Source organism: Pan troglodytes, chromosome 5, assembly GCF_028858775.2.
Source record: "Pan troglodytes isolate AG18354 chromosome 5, NHGRI_mPanTro3-v2.0_pri, whole genome shotgun sequence".
In the NCBI taxonomy this organism is placed as follows: domain Eukaryota; kingdom Metazoa; phylum Chordata; class Mammalia; order Primates; family Hominidae; genus Pan; species Pan troglodytes.
Genome location: NC_072403.2, coordinates 133,178,199 through 133,194,337, shown reverse-complemented (window position 1 = coordinate 133,194,337; position 16,139 = coordinate 133,178,199). Strand labels below are relative to the sequence as shown.

The following is a 16,139-nucleotide window of genomic DNA, read 5'->3' as shown; positions in this document are numbered from 1 at the left end:
CAGTCTCCCAAGTAGCTGGGTATTATAGGCATGCACTACCATGCCTGGCTGATTTTTGTATTTTTTGTAGAGATGGAGCCTCACCACATTGCCCAGGCTGGTCTTGAACTCCTGGGCTCAAGCGATCCTCCAGCCTCAGCCTCCCAAAGTGCTGGGATTACAGGCTTGAGCCACCACACCTGGCTGTGTCATTGCTTTTGAATGATGCTGTTTTATGATACTCTCAAATTAAAAAAAAAGAAAAATATTTTAAAAGGATTCATGGTATATGAAAATTTGAATGAAAAATGATGAATTATGGTTTATTTGAAAGGGCTTATAAACATTTTCCTCTTGTATTTAAGTGTTTACTTAGAGATTGCTTAACTGCTTAAAGAAAGAAGCTAGAAAACTAATGCTGAGATTTTAGAAAATAATTTGAGGTGAATCATAAAGCAAATATAGAAAGTTTCTAAAATTGTAAAATTATGAAGTCAGTAGATATGATTTTATTTAAAAATTGGTTTGCATATGACTTTTTAGGAACAGTTATCATATGATGAAAAGTAAGCTTTACATTAACAAGTGCAGTAATTCTACAGGTAGTATCTATGATGGGAATGAAAAGAAAACCCCTGATTATCCAAGAATTGCATTTTAAACACAAATTGGATTTCCTTATAGAGGATCTTTTCTTCCTAATTGATATATCAGTGAAGATAGTTCTGGCTTTAAAATCGATATGATGTTTGGCATAGAATTTAAGGCATTAGCAGAAGAGTTACATTTTGCTCTTTGTTCAGCAAATATATATTGAGTATCTACAGTGTGTATCATTCTCGTTTAGACACTGGGAACACACCATGGACAGGACACAAAATCTTCACCCTCAGAGAACTTAGATTTCAGTAGATAACACAGACGATAAATAAATAGTTATAGAAAAATATAAGGTATCGCAATATGTTTGTCTATTTAAAATCAGTCTACTGTCTACCATTAATAAAGATATGATTATACCGGTAAACAGAAGTGGTTTGGGAATCACTGTTTGTAATTCTCACAAAGGGAAGGTGTTTACCTAATACTTGGATGCAGTTCAACCTTGTTAACACCAGAGGGTATTGTAGACTTCTGGAACAGCTCAATGATCCAAGAACTTCAAGGTGAAAACATATATCTCAGGGTTATCTTTAACATTTCATGCTCTCTAACGACGGATGCAATTGTAAATTTCCCTGTATTTTTTCTTTTACTTAATAAATACAGAATAGTAGTGGAATAGGTTTCCTTTATTTTATAAATTATGAAATAACTTTACAAAATAGCAAATTGTAGCCATTTTAAATTATTATGCAGCAAGGTTCCGTTTTATTACTTATGCTAATAAAATTGGAAGCAATTATTATAGAGGAGAGATGGTAATAAAATTAGTCATTTTGAAGTCGAAAACAAGGCATGGAGTTTTTTTCATTTTAAATTTGTGCTTGATCCAAATTCTTTTTGAGTTCAATTTTATTTCTCCATCTCCTCCTCTAAAGGACTCTTACATGCAACTGAGTGAAGCCTATAGGGTTGAAAAGTATGACAGATACCTATCAGTTGCTGCAACTATAAAAATAGACTTCCCAAAGTATTTAATATCCTTTGTTCAGTAGGAATTTCTTGGGGCTATTAGAAGATATTTTCAGTAACTTGGGGAACTATTTCTTGTAAGTGGATTATCTAAACTGGTATCAACAGTGTTATTAATCCCCCCGCCAGATTAGACTATTTAAGGCAATTTTATGTTTTTATTTAATGGAAAGTTGAATTTCACTATTAGGATTAATCTCATCATGATATTAATAAAGTAGGTATAATTAAAGGGATAATAATAGCTACCATTTTAAAGTAACTCTTAGTGCCAGGCATTATGCTAACTACATCTGTTGCCACTTTTAACTTATTTACCTTCTAATGGTTTCTATTTTAGAGTTTTAATAATGTAAAAATTTAAACATAGAGTAATTTTCTTGGGAATAGGCAAAATTATTAGAAATAATTCTAAATCTCTAATTACTGAAGCTACCCATGTAAGCAATTAAAAATGATGAATTTTTGATTTGGAAATACGGGGTGTTAAAAAAATTTAGTACTGCCTACTCTGTTCCTTTGTTTGACACCTTTACATTGTCTCCTCTATGAAACCTCACCTTACCCCCTCCTCACCATGTCAGTATATACTATGACCGGATTGTGCAGTAATAGCTTTCTGTTACTAGATTCACATATTAGTTTTGGTCAGTTAATTTTTGCTGACACAGAGTGTGCCCTTTTTAAATAAGTACATTCTGACTCTGGTTTCTGAATGGTTTATTTGTATTTATTTTATTTTCTGAGTTTTTACTGTGTGAAAAATGTTTCATCTCTATTCTATTCTTGTGAGATCTTAGATGCAAATTTTCTGTCTCATTTCCGTAGGACCGGATTTTAAAATTCTGTGCACAGACATTTTCGCTTTCTCCATTACATATGACCAAGGAAATTTATACAAGCTTAGGTATGTTTGTGAAAACATTTAAAAATGTTTTTTGTCATTTGCATGTACTTAAGAATGGGTAGGAAATAACTTTTTTCAGAAAGCACTGTAAATGAATGATGTAATTTTATATTTTCCCTTTTTTTTCAGCTAAGTATTTGGAGTCATACTTTCTTTCTAGGGAAAATCATATTCCTACTCTTTCAGCTGGTTTAGATATAACTAATCCTAATATGACTCGCTTACTTAAAAAGGTATCCATTTACTACAATATGCTTTCATTTTTATTTATTTAGTTTTATATTTGAGGATGCTAATTTTTTGAGAACTATTGTGCACTGCTTTGTAGGTTCGTCTTCTAAATGAATATCAGAAAGAAGCTCCATCTTTCTGGATTCGTCATCCAGAGAAGTAAGTCCCCTCCCAACGTATGCCAGCATAAAACCTAGCGGTGTTACCGCCCCATATATGTTTCAGACAGAAAGAGTAAAGACAGTCTTAATGGACTTACATGATTGGGAAGGGATTAATAAAATTTTTATTTTTATTTTTCTTGAGCTTGTCATGTTTTATACTTAGCTATGTGAATTACTGTATACAGGTACCACTTTACATCATTTATCACAAGGTAAAAAGAAAATGTAGCATTAGTTTTTTTTTTTTAATGTATCAGTGATTTGAAGGTCTGCGTTAGGTTCTTATTGGTCTTTACTATTGCATTTTGGACAAGTTGCTTAAATATTCTTTAAACTTTTTCCTTTCAGCTCTAAAATTTATACTAAGTTGTAAGATAATCTGTGAGTCTAAAAAGGAAAGTTAAATTCACAGATCCAGTGTTGAAGTAGAAAGAACCTGTTGTTAAAGCAGAAACATTGAGTATGAATCCTACCTGTCATTTACTGAAATAGAAAAAATGTTTCTGAAGATTATATGCTACTTTATCATTCCATGAATATAAAGTATACCACCAGAACTATATGTGTAATTGTATTTCTTTTTTCCCAAACTTTAAGGTATATGGAAGAAATTGTGGAGAGTACTTTGTCCTTGTTAACAGTTAAACATAATCAAAGCCATGTTGTCTCACAAAAGATTTTGGATCCGATCTACTTTTTTGCATTAGTTGATACCAAGGCTGTGTGGTTCAAAAAGTGGATGGTAAGGAAAAATAGAATATTTTTATACCTTTTAGTGCATTGCTATATCATTTTAATAAATAGTTAATGTTTGAATATTTACTGTGTGCTAAGAGTTCTAATCACTTTTACATGTGTTAACTCATTTATTTCTTATAAAACTTTACGAGGTTGGTGGTATTAATATCCCCATTTTTCAGATGCAGTAACTGAGATATGGAGAAGTTAACTTGCCCAAGATTTTTCACCTATTAAGTGGAAGAGCCAGAATAGGATTTCAAGTGATATTTCATTTGAATCTAAGCTGAATGACCTATTCAAAAATCTATTTTTTCTTTAATGTGAAAGCTTCAAAAATTTTAAGCAAATGTGGTAGAACATAAGGATTCAATATGTATTTTTTTTCAGGCTTAGGAGATATTTCTGAAAGTATTCTTTCATTTGCCTTCCTCCTGAACCTGAAGTTTGGGGAATGTGTTTAATACCTGAACCTGGCAATTTCTTATGAAGCTGGAACTGAAACTACTAGTAAGAGTAGAGAGATCTTTATACTGTTACCTCCCTCAACCTCTGTTAACTAAGAGAGGTCTGTGTTTGTCAATAGCAGCAAAAGGACTGGCTTCTATGCTCACATTGTCTTCTTTCTCAATCTGTACTGGGCACCTAGGTACTATATTTCTTGCACTTGAGAAGAGAGGGGCTGGGGCATTCATTTACTCTTCAGCACAGTTTGGATGTTATCTAGCAATGGTGCTTTGTGCCTTTTGCTAAGTTGTGTCATAAATGCCCCATTAACCAGAACACAATTCTGTCTCTAGTGGTTAGCCCTTACCTGGCCTGTCTAGTATGTGATTAATGTTTTCTCAATTAAATTAAATTAATTTAAGATGAACCCTTTGTTCCTCACATCTAACAGTTAAATTTTTTTCTTGATTATCAAATTATATCATTATTTGAGAAAATATGCAAAATATGTAAAAGCTTAAATAAAATTAAATTTTTCTAATTATACAATACAGGGATAACAACTGTTAAGATTTGTTTCATGTAGATATGTTATATATACTTTTATATTTATCTGTTTAGGTCATCTTTTTTTAACAAAATCAGTCATATTTTACTAACTTTGTAATTAACTTTTTTTCATTTGACATTCTTATTCCTGGGAGTTGATTCTTAAGATAACGGGGTACAAATTTATTTAAAAATCACATTCTGAAGTGTGTTCTAGTATACATGAAAATTCATTACATCCTCCTATAATGTTTGCATCTAAGGCAGGAGTTGTCACACTTTTTATGTAAAGAGCCAGACCATAAATATTTTTGGCGTTGTGGGCCTACAGTCCCTATTGTAGCTATTCAACCCAATTGTTGTAGCTCCAGAGCATCTATACATAATAGGTAAATGAATGGACTTGACTGTTCCAGTGAATTTTTTTTGCAAAAGTGGGTCTAGGCAGAATTTGATCTGAGGGCTGTAGTTTGCTGACCCTGGTCTAAGAGATATACTATGAAGATTTCTTTTCAGAACATGGTCAATATTAAAAATAGTTTAATACTATATCAACTTATTTCTCTTATTATTAAGTTGGAAAAAGGATTAATAATTTTTGAAAACATTTTAAGCTACAAGGTTTAAAACCCAAGGTTTTGATTAACCTTCGGTTAACCAAAACACAATTTAATGAATGTTTAATTAAAAATTCTATTCCCGGCCAGGCGCGGTGGGTCATGCCTGTAATCCCAGCACTTTGGGAGGCCAAGGTGGGCAGATCACTTGAGGTTGGGAGTTTGAGACCAGCTTGGCCAACATAGCAAAACCTCATCTCTATTTAAAAAGCAAAAAAAGGAAAAAAAAGAAAAACAATACAAAAATCCTCTATTCCCTAGAATTCTGAAAGTTTTGACTTGTATTATTCTGTTTAATATTTTTATTCTTCAAAAAAATTTTTTTACTATACTTTAAGTTCCAGGGTACATGTGCAGAACGTGCAGGTTTGTTGCATAGGTATACACGTGCCATGGTGGTTTGCTACACCCATCAACCCATCATCTACATTAGGTATTTTTCCTAATGCTATCCCTCCCCTAGCACCCCACCCCCAAACAGGCCCTGGTGTGTGATGTTCCCCTCCCTGTGTCCATGTGTTTTCATTGCTCAACTCCCACTTATGAGTGAGAACATGCTGTGTTTGGTTTTCTGTTCTTCTGAAAGTTTGCTGAGAATGATGGTTTCCAGCATCATCCATGTCCCTGCAAAGGACATGAACTCATCCTTTTTTATGGCTGTGTAGTATTCCATGGTGTTTATGTGCCACTTTTTCTTTATCCAGTCTATCATTGGGCATTTGGGTTGGTTCCAAGTCTATACTATTGTGAACAGTGCTGCAATAAACATATGTGTGCATGTGTCTTTATAGTAGAATGATTTATAATCCTTTGGGTATATACCCGGTAATGGGATTGCTGGGTCAAATGGTATTTCTAGTTCTAGATCCTTGAGGAATCACCACACTGCCTTCCACAATGGTTGAACTAATTTACATTCCCACCAAAAGTGTAAAAGTGTTCCCATTTCTCCACAACCTCTCCAGCACCTGTTGTTTCCTGACCTTTTAATGATCGCCATTCTAACTGATGTGAGATGGTATCTCATTGTGGTTTTGATTTGCATTTCTCCAGTGACCAGTGATGATGAGCATTTTTTCATGTGTCTTTTGGCTGCATAAATGTCTTCTTTTGAGAAGTGTCTGTTCATATCCTTTGCCCACTTTTTGATGGGGTTGTTAGTTTTTTTCTTCTAAATCTGTTTAAGTTCTTTGTAGATTCTGGATATTAGCCCTTTGTCAGATGAATACATTGCAAAAATTTTCTCCCATTCCATAGGCTGCCTGTTCACTCTGATGATAGTTTGTTTTGCTGGGCAGAAGCTCTTTAGTTTAATCAGGTCCCATTTGTCAATTTTTGCTTTTGTTGTCATTGCTTTTGGTGTTTTAGTCATGAAGTCTTTGCCCATGCCTATGTCCTGAATGGTATTGCCTAGGTTTTCTTCTAGGATTTTTATGGTTTTAGAGCTTATGTTTAAGTCTTTAATCCATCTTGAGTTAAGTTTTCCCAACACCATTTATTAAATAGGAAATCCTTTCCTCATTGCTTGTTTTTGTTAGGTTTGTCAAAGATTTATTCTTTTTTTTGAGATGGAGTCTCACTCTGTCATCCAGGCTGGAGTGCAGTGGCGTAATCTCGGTTCACTGCAACATCTGCCTCCTGGGTTCAAGCGATTCTTCTGCCTCAGCCTCCTGAGTAGCTGGGACTACAGATGCAGGCCACCACTCCTGGCTAATTTTTATATTTTTAGTAGAGAGGGGTTTCACCATATTGGCCATTTCGAGACCATACTCGAACTCCTGACCTTGTGATTTGCCTGCCTCATCCTCTCAAAGTGCTGGGATTACAGGTGTGAGCCACTGTGCCCGGCCAATATTTTTATTCCTAAGTGAAATGAAGAAACTATATTTTGAACACTAATGATATCTTATATAATCCAGCTAAACAATATTTATAGTTTTCCCTGGCTTTGTACAATGCTATGCATTTACATGTTTTAATTACATCTATATTTTGCTCCAAGGAGAGATTTAAAGCTCTTTTGACACTTTGAATCATTTTTAAATAGGTTGGCAGAAAATGATTAGGGTACTGTCACTTTGGAGCATTTCAGTGTTGGCAGATTTCTGCACATGTAGACAGTACAGTATCCTCTTCAGTATAAGAGTTGTGCTTTTTAATTTTTTTTCCCCACTATGTATCTTTTTTTGGATTCTGTCATAGGTATACTTTTTTGGTGGTGGTTTTAAAATAGTTTAGCATGGAAATTGGACACAATCGATGGATAGAATGTTCTTCTACTGGTCAGTCACTAAATGAACTGCAAGTTTTTTGATACGATTTGCATTCTTGTGATTGCTTTGCTCCTAATACAATGCACACATAAACACCTGTCTGTCATTGACTATAAGGGTTTAAACCTAAGCTATTGTGTGATTTATGATGTTGTCATTAGAAATCATGCAGGAAAAATAGATTTTGAGTGGCACAGCTTGAGTATTAAATATCATTTCCTTTTAATTTTAGCATGCGCATTATAGCAGAACTACAGTATTAAGACTTCTTGAAAAGAAATATAAGTCTCTGGTAAGTCTGTAATTCCGTTTTTATGTTGAGAAATAATATCACCAAAATATATATGATGTAATAACTTGACTATGCAAAGTTGTGTGGTGATAATTAATATTGGATAATGAAGCAATTCGCCTTTTATGTGATCTTAAACTACCATCCTGTGACACATAAAGGGATAAAAATAGAGACTTAAAATGAATGCAGTCAGGATAACAATTAGAAAATATGTTTTATATATATAGTAAATTGGCTTCTATATATAACAAGCTAGTTTGAGAGAAGCCATATTTTTAAGCAGTAGCATGTAGTTCGATTCACATCAAGTATTCATAAAGCCATTACTTCTATAATATAGACCCATGTTTTTCAGTGAAAATTACATGGCAAAACTCAAAATGATAAATACTTTTGCATTTTCAATAATTGGTTTGCGTTATACCAAATGTAGACTTAATACTCTAAAATATGTTACCAAAATCATCTACATTTGTTACTATTAGTAGAACAGTGTGTAAGGGTACTGAAAATAATTAAAAAGAAATCAGCAAGTCTAATAAATAATTGACAAAATGAAAAACACAAAATTTATTAAGACATTCAAATGTTATACTGATATAGCTTTGGGTCAATAAACATCTTTTATGTAGTTAGGCAGAACCTTGAGTTTGGAAGTCAGGTGAAGAAGAGATTCCGGAATTGTGATTTTTGGTTGAGTGCAGTAGAGCATAAAATGAAGGAAGGAGAACAATAATTGTTTTGTGTTTGAGAATCAAGAGAATTGAGCAGCAGAAGGAGAGAGGGATATTGAATAATAGGATAAGAATTTATTTGTAAAGGTAAAATATACTTCAAAATTTTTAAAGAAATTGAATTTAAATAGGTTTTTCCACATTTGATTTTTCTCTCATTCCTATTTTAAATAAAAATTTATTGTTGCTTTATGAGCATAGACTGATCTTGCTAGGATAGAGAAAGGAAAAATAAAGAACAGGATGATTTTCCACATGGTTTATGTACAGATAATGACTCACTGTTGCTATCACAGAGGCCCCAGTGAAAGTATTTCAAATAAGGTTTTTTATAGATTAATTCTTAAAATTGGTTTCTTATTTGAAAAGTTAACTATACCTTGACTTTTAACCTGCAAATGGAATTATGTCATTATAAATCATCTTAATATTTTTATCAACTTAGTCAAATATTTTATGTATATAGTATGTCAAACTTATTTGACATTTCAACTTAAACCTCATTTGCACTAAAAAGCTTTCCTACATTTACAAAATATTATTCATATTATATTTATTTTTTAAAAGTAAACTTGGCCCCACTTTTGAAAATAAACATTGGGGAAAATGATGCAAGATCTGTTTATTCCCATTGTATTTTCAGAATCAAGGGTCAAATTTTGTGCATCTGTGATGGAAATTGCAGACCACTCCATCAATTTGTGTTTCTGTTCTAAAAGAGATTCTTGTATAAGAACTTTACTCATAGCAGCCTGTTAACATGATGACCTGCTGATGTATTTCCTCTAGCTTCTCATCAGTGCTCTCTGATGTCGTTTTCTGCAATGATGAAATATCTGTGTTGTACAATATGGTAACCACAAGCCACATATGACTGCTGAAAACTTGAAATGAGACTAGAGTAAATGAGAAACTGTATTTTTAATTTTATTTAGTTTTTATTAATTTAAATTTAAATAGGCATGTGGTTGGTGGCTACTGTATTTGTGTGGTTCTATTCTATCTTATGTTTATGACATTTTTAGTAGGTAGCATTAAGCTATCAATTTTTGTATATGCTGTTGGTTTTTTATAGATATCCCTGAAAAAGTTAAGATAGTCTTTGTTCCCATAGAATCTGAAAGACATGAACTGGTTAAAAGTTTTGGCTGTCGGCTTAAATATTTAACCTTTAATTTTTAACAGTTTGAATCTTGATTCAGTCAACCCCTAAAGGAATGGTTTCTGAAATGGTTTTATGTAGTGCCGTTTTTACTGCTCTCTGAAAGTCATTTTAAAAAATGACTTGACGGCTTGGTTATTTAAATTCTCCCTTGGTTTCTCCTGTCTTATTGTATTTAACCTTTTTTAGAATTTCTGTCTTAGGGGTTAACAATTAAATGAACTGGCTGGTATATATTTGATAGTATAGGGCAATAAGTATCAAATACAATCCTGAGTTTTATAGCAAATTTCTGTCTATTTTCACAGGGGTTAGAAAAATCATTCATTATACTCTCAACTTGACTCTTTAAATTCACCTACTATAGATCTGCTTTCTGCTACTGTGGTTTAAAGGGATGTCATGTAATGTGATTGTTGATGTCCTGAGATTATTCCTTTTCTTTCCTGTGATTGCTACCTTTTCTCAAATAAAGATAGCATGTTTAAGAAAATATAAGGGAAAGAGTATAAGGAAAAGAAGGGAGTGTAAGTAAGTGGATGGTGAAGATAAAGCTGGGTAGTAATGGATGCAAGGAGGGTGGATTTCTAAAGGTTCAAATGAACGAAAGAGTCTTTGAGAGAGATTATTTTGGAGACAGTGTTTTGAGTTTTCAGTTAAAGAAGCGGACTATTGTTTGTTCTTTTGTCTTCTAATTCTTAAGAGCTTCTCTTAAGTGTATTATTTTATAAATTTTTCATGTCAAAAGTTTCCTCAAGTGTCAGTTGTTATTTTAATCCACTTCTGTTTTGTTTTGTTTTTTGTTAGAAAATGGGTCAAAGGAGAAGTATTGAAGCAAAAAGATGTTTAAGACATTGTATAATAATGCAAGCAAAAGATGATGGAACCATGGAAGAAGGATAAGACAGAATTGGGATAAATGGATGGACTCAAAATACTTTATTTAGAATGTAGGATTTAGAGGACTTTTGAATGAGGGGGTTGTGATTGAGGCCTCAGACAATTGACTAATGTCATTCATTGAGATAAGTAACACAGTAGGAGGCAAACATTTGCTGGAAAAAATGATTTTTAGATTTGGTAGGTTTAATCATATTTGAAATGCAGATTTCTAGGAGGCATGGGTCTGGATCTCTGACGTTTGATTTAGAAAAGACACGTAGATATGGGAGGGGGAGGGGGTCCCCAAGACAACCCCCCAGGTTTGATGATTTGCTAGAAGGATTCGTAGGATTCAGCATATAGTTATGCTCTCAGCTATCATTTATAACAATGAAAGGATACAAAGAAAAATCAGCAAAGAGGAAAAAGTTCATTGAGTGAAGTATGGAAGATATGAAAGTATAAGCTTCCAAGAGTCTTTTTCCCACTAGAATCACATAAGACATGCTTAACTCTTTCAGCATTGAATTGTGGCAACTTATGTGAAATGTTATATACCAGGGAAGCTCATTAGAAACTCAGTGCCTGGTTTTTGTTTTTGAGGTGGGGGTGCTGTTCACATAGAAACCCTCTGCCTGGTACATACCAGGGTCCAAGACTCCTAGAAGGAAAGCAGGTATTCCTCGTAAACCACATTATTTGTGCAAACATTGTCAGCCATTCTCAGTTCTCAGAATGATGAGAGCCCTCCTGAAATCCAAGTTCCTAGATGCTATCAAAATCCCACCTTGTAAGGAGGCCTTTCTAAAGATAGAAGTCCTGCCATGTTACCTCTTTTCTGCATACAACTGAGGCCATAAGAAAGAATGAGATGGGAAAATCCATTGATTCCTTGGCGCTACAATTATGAACTTGCTTCTTTTCAAACCTTTATTTTTTTCCCATCTAAAGCTTAATTAATCATTCCTTCCACTTGGATTCCATCTGCTTCTTCCTCTTGTGTATTTTTTTTTCTATCAACTATCCCCTTTCTCTCCTATATAGTCAAACTCTTCCCCTCTGTTGGCTTCCCCTAGTAACATTTAAGCATAACCATATCCTTCTTAGCTGAAAAAGAGTTTAATCTTGACTCTAAGATACAGTTGTTGGTCTATTTTTTAAATTTTTCTCAGCTGTCTTTCCTGAAAATAAAAATTATGCTAACTGCCTTTACTTTTTCACTTTCTATTCCTTTATTTGGTATAGTCTGGCTTTATTCACCAAACTCCTCTGAAAGTGATCTTTTCAAGGTCACCAACAACTGCCTTGTTACCAGATTTAATAATTATCACACCGTATATCACTGGTGGCTTTTTTTTTTTTTTTTTTTTTTTTGGGAATTAGGATAAGAGGCCATCGATGGGTAGGCAGGTGCTGAGGAAAGGGGAGAAGGTTTGAAGTCTCTGCTTGTGGAGAACGAGAGGAGGAGTTAGAATGGAGACTAATAGGAGAATCACTGAGTACAGTAGGGGTTGGAGATCATTTTTTATTGTGACTCTTTTCTTTGAATTATGAGAATTTTCTTTATCAGTTTTTAACATTTCTGGTATTTGAGATGGAAATAAAGACTTGATCCACTTGATATTTTGCTAGCTGGGTAGGAGGAAAAGATTCTAAGGCAAAGGAACTGGACAAGATAGTTTCTAAAGTTATGGCAATGGCCACAGAGTTTTTGCGTTTTTCACTATAAAATATAAATTACATATTTATTTCTGTCCAATGACACCAACATTATAACATTATCATATTTGTTGGTCCACAAATATTTTCACAGTGTTCACCAGAGTGATGCCATAGTTAAAATGTAATTGAGGAGGCTGAGCTTTAAGGGCTAGAAAGGTACTGTACTAAATATTTTTCTCAAATATTTCTCCAAAGTATTTTTACAGCTTTGACTAATTTCTTTTAATTCTTGGACTTGAGGGCTGCAAAGTTCTGGAATTAATAACTTATTATTTCATCAGGTAACTACAGCCATTCAACAGTGTGTTGAGTACTTTGAACTGTGTAAGACTAGGAAAGCTGATGAAACTTTGGGACATTCAAAGCATTGCAGTAAGTATTATTTCCTCTATTACATACTTTTAAAAATGGTAAATTTTATTAGTAAATACAGTTTAGTAGGAACTTTTATTTTTTAATGATTGTTAGTATGGTAAATTAGGTCACTTTTACTAATGATGCTGTAAAATATATTTTACACATTTATAAGATACACTATAATCATTATTTTTTATAACAGATCTACATTTGAAATTAATGTACAACCATACTGATTCTTATTAGATGCAGTTCTTCGATTCATACTAGGGCATATATCCTAATCTGTTATATTACAACAATATACAGTCCATCCTTTCCCCTTCAATAATGTATCAGTCATCTAATCAGGCATATATGCACTTTAATGGGAAAAAAACTTCCATAAAATGTTGTTTTTATTTTTGAACACCCTGTGTCACCCCGTGATCCTTCTTTGCTTATTCTGTGTCTGAGCTAAAATGTCTTGGATGCTTCGTAATCTGGCCCCAATTTCTTGATACAATCTCTTCTGTAGTTATTGACTAAAATGAATCTTCTCTTAGTCTTTTTTTTGCATTCCAATGCCTATACAACATTATTTTTACTCCTACTGCCCCATCTGTAATTCCCTACACTAATAGATATCTTATTTATCATGAAAGAAGAAACTGTATTTTATTTATTTATTTTTTTAGACAGAGTTTCGCTGTATCACCCAGGCTGGAATGCAGTGGCATGATCTGGGCTCACTGCAACCTCTGCCTCCTGGGTTCAAGCGACTCTCCTGCCTCAGCCTCCCAAGTAGCTGGGAGTACAGGTGCCTGCCACCACATCTGGCTAAGTTTTTGTATTTTTAGTAGAGATGGGGTTTCACTGTGCTGGCCAGGCTGCTCTTGAACTCCTGACCTTGTGATCCACCCACCTCGGCCTCCCAAAGCACTGGGATTACAGGCATGAGCCACCGCGCCCTGCAGAAACTGTATTTTAAATTTCAAGGCCTCCCTGCTTATTCTGAATTTTTCTTGCTCTTGCTTATATCACACAATTGGCCATGTGAACCTGATAGCTTTTATTGTTCTGTTGTTTTTATGTTGTTTCCTTAAGCATATAGTAAGCTCCTTTGAGAGTATGACGATATCTTATACTTTTCTTCATTCTCAGGTGAATTTCTTTATCTAACTCAAAGCAAGGGAGATGGTGATAGCCCAATAATTAATGGGTTTCAAAAGCTAGTGTTTTGTAGGGGAGGAGAAAATGTAGAAGTTATAATTTATTCTTCAAGAGAAGGAGAAGGACATATAAGTTCATATGTTATCTCATTTACAAACTTACAGATTTTTCTAATTTCTTGATATTAAAATGTAATATTTAGCTCCTTTCCCCTCATTACTTTCTTAGTCCTTCATGGTTTTGCTCTCTTCTCTATCTACTAAAGACCTCAGGGTGCTTCATTACATTTTTTTTTTTTTTGCCATGTTTTAAAAAAAATTCTTGCTCATTTCTCTTTCAGAGTTTTCTGCCTGCAGTTGCCCAACTTTAGGTCAATTCAATTCTCTATCTTTTCTGGTACTCAAGAAATTGAGCAGAGAGTATATGACATGGCTTGAGAGTAAATATATATTTTCTAGCTTCAGCTGCTCTCTCTCTGTTGCTTTGGAATCCTCCTAGATGTTCTTTCTTCAGCATTCCATAACAGCTATTACAAGCCCTTGTCAGTCTCATCGAACCTTCTGCTTTGCTCCTGCCCAATTCTCTCTCAGGAGGAGGAGCCCTTGCTTACTCTTTCACTAAGAAAAATAGAACTTTGCTGATGTGAGTTCTCTAAATGTCTTGCTTCTTTGTATGCAAATACATATGTGCCCTAATCAATATTTCCTTTTCTTAGCCTGCAAAGAAGAGATATTTTGTTTTAGATTGGTGTCTTAATTCTGTTATCTTCTGTGTATATATGTGTGAATGACAAATACATATTGGGAGATGTCTATATCGTAGAGATTCTAATTTCACTTAGACGTGCTTGTTAATATGATCTTTTGTAATATTGGCTTTTAATTGGTGGAATTAAACAGTAACTAACATTTTCTATTAACTTTCTTCTGCCCTTAACTTACTTTTGAAGTTCCTCTTCAGTGGCAGATAACTCTGGCAGTCTTATGGTATTTATTTTAGAATGGACACTATATGTATACTATTCTTTTCTGAGGCTGCTTTTTAAGATGATTGCTTTTCTCTGGGGATTTATTGTAAAGGATCTTAGGAAACAATAAGGAAAACAAATAATTAAAAAATTATTGACCAGTAATGTCTCCATTCTAGCCTGTAGCCTTGTTTAATGTCTAGAAGGGAATGAAGACAGGTACTGTAAAATATAATGATACTAAATAAATATTCGTGTTTGCTTCTCTTTTAAGGAAACAAGCAGAAAACTTTCTACTACTTAGGACAAGAATTACAATATATTTATTTCCTTCACTCACTGTGCCTTTTAGGAAGATTATTGATCTATAAACAAGGCAGAAAACTATTTCCTATTAAGCTGAAGAATAAAAAAGGTAAGTACAATTAGGAGAAATAAATTTGTTGAGATATGCTAAGATTTATATATGATGGAGTATTCAAACTTGGAAATTTGGCATGTTCCTTTCTACGGTACTTAGCTACATACCTTTTAGTCTATTGATAGCTTATACACTTCGAAGTATTTGTTTTCTTTTAGTTTTCAGTATGTGCTTCTTTCTACATGTATTTTTTTTTTTATTATTATTCCTTCAGCCTTTAGGGATCCAGATATAGATTTAGAGCTAGAAGACCTTGTTTAAGTTCTCATTCCATTATAAACTAGCAGTGATCTTTTGGGAAAATCACTTAACCTTTGTTGTTTCCATTTCTTTATCTGTAAAAATTGAATAGTGAAATTGGTAATATTTAACTTACAGAATTTTTGTGATTACAGAGAAATGAGGTTGCAAATACTGTTTTATAAACTGCAAAGCCCTGTGTCATTTTGTATATTACCATATAATTTTTACCCTAAGTCTCATTTACTTTTTCCCCATCAAACTTCAGCACATGCTGTTAGTATATACTTAAACTCTTAAGGGAAGTAAAAATCATAACTAAGAATATAGTATATAGCAGGGAACAGCAAACTGTTTTTTGTTTTTTTGTTTTTGTTTTTGTAAAGCACCACATAGTAAATATTTTGGGCTGTTTTGACCACATACTGCTTTTGTATATTCTCTCTGTGTGTGTACAAAAAAGAATTAATGTAGCAGGCCTGAAACAACTATCCTTAGAAAGGCCAGCTTGCAAGGTTGGACCTTGGCTGGGACCTAGGAACTTAGATTTCCTATTATTCCTAGAACTGATGAGTGCCTCAACTGTGCACTGATCACCGCCTAAACTGTACAGTGTGATTTATGTGGAGTACTTGGTTTTCTTTCTTTTTTTTTTTTTTATTATACT

General features: G+C 33.6%; 1 protein-coding gene across 6 annotated transcripts in view; it reads left to right on the top strand.

The window, feature by feature from the left end:
• Positions 1–16,139, top strand: part of TBC1D32 (TBC1 domain family member 32) — a 251,985-nt gene that overhangs the window by 27,404 nt on the left and 208,442 nt on the right. For all 6 annotated transcript variants that reach the window (XM_009451911.5, XM_063813400.1, XM_016956235.4 and 3 more), the window contains 7 exons: positions 2,443–2,521; positions 2,651–2,754; positions 2,850–2,911; positions 3,514–3,658; positions 7,773–7,832; positions 12,617–12,707; positions 15,086–15,226. In XM_009451911.5, the coding sequence (XP_009450186.3) occupies positions 2,443–2,521; positions 2,651–2,754; positions 2,850–2,911; positions 3,514–3,658; positions 7,773–7,832; positions 12,617–12,707; positions 15,086–15,226 (682 nt within the window). The remainder of the gene's footprint in view (positions 1–2,442; positions 2,522–2,650; positions 2,755–2,849; positions 2,912–3,513; positions 3,659–7,772; positions 7,833–12,616; positions 12,708–15,085; positions 15,227–16,139) is intronic.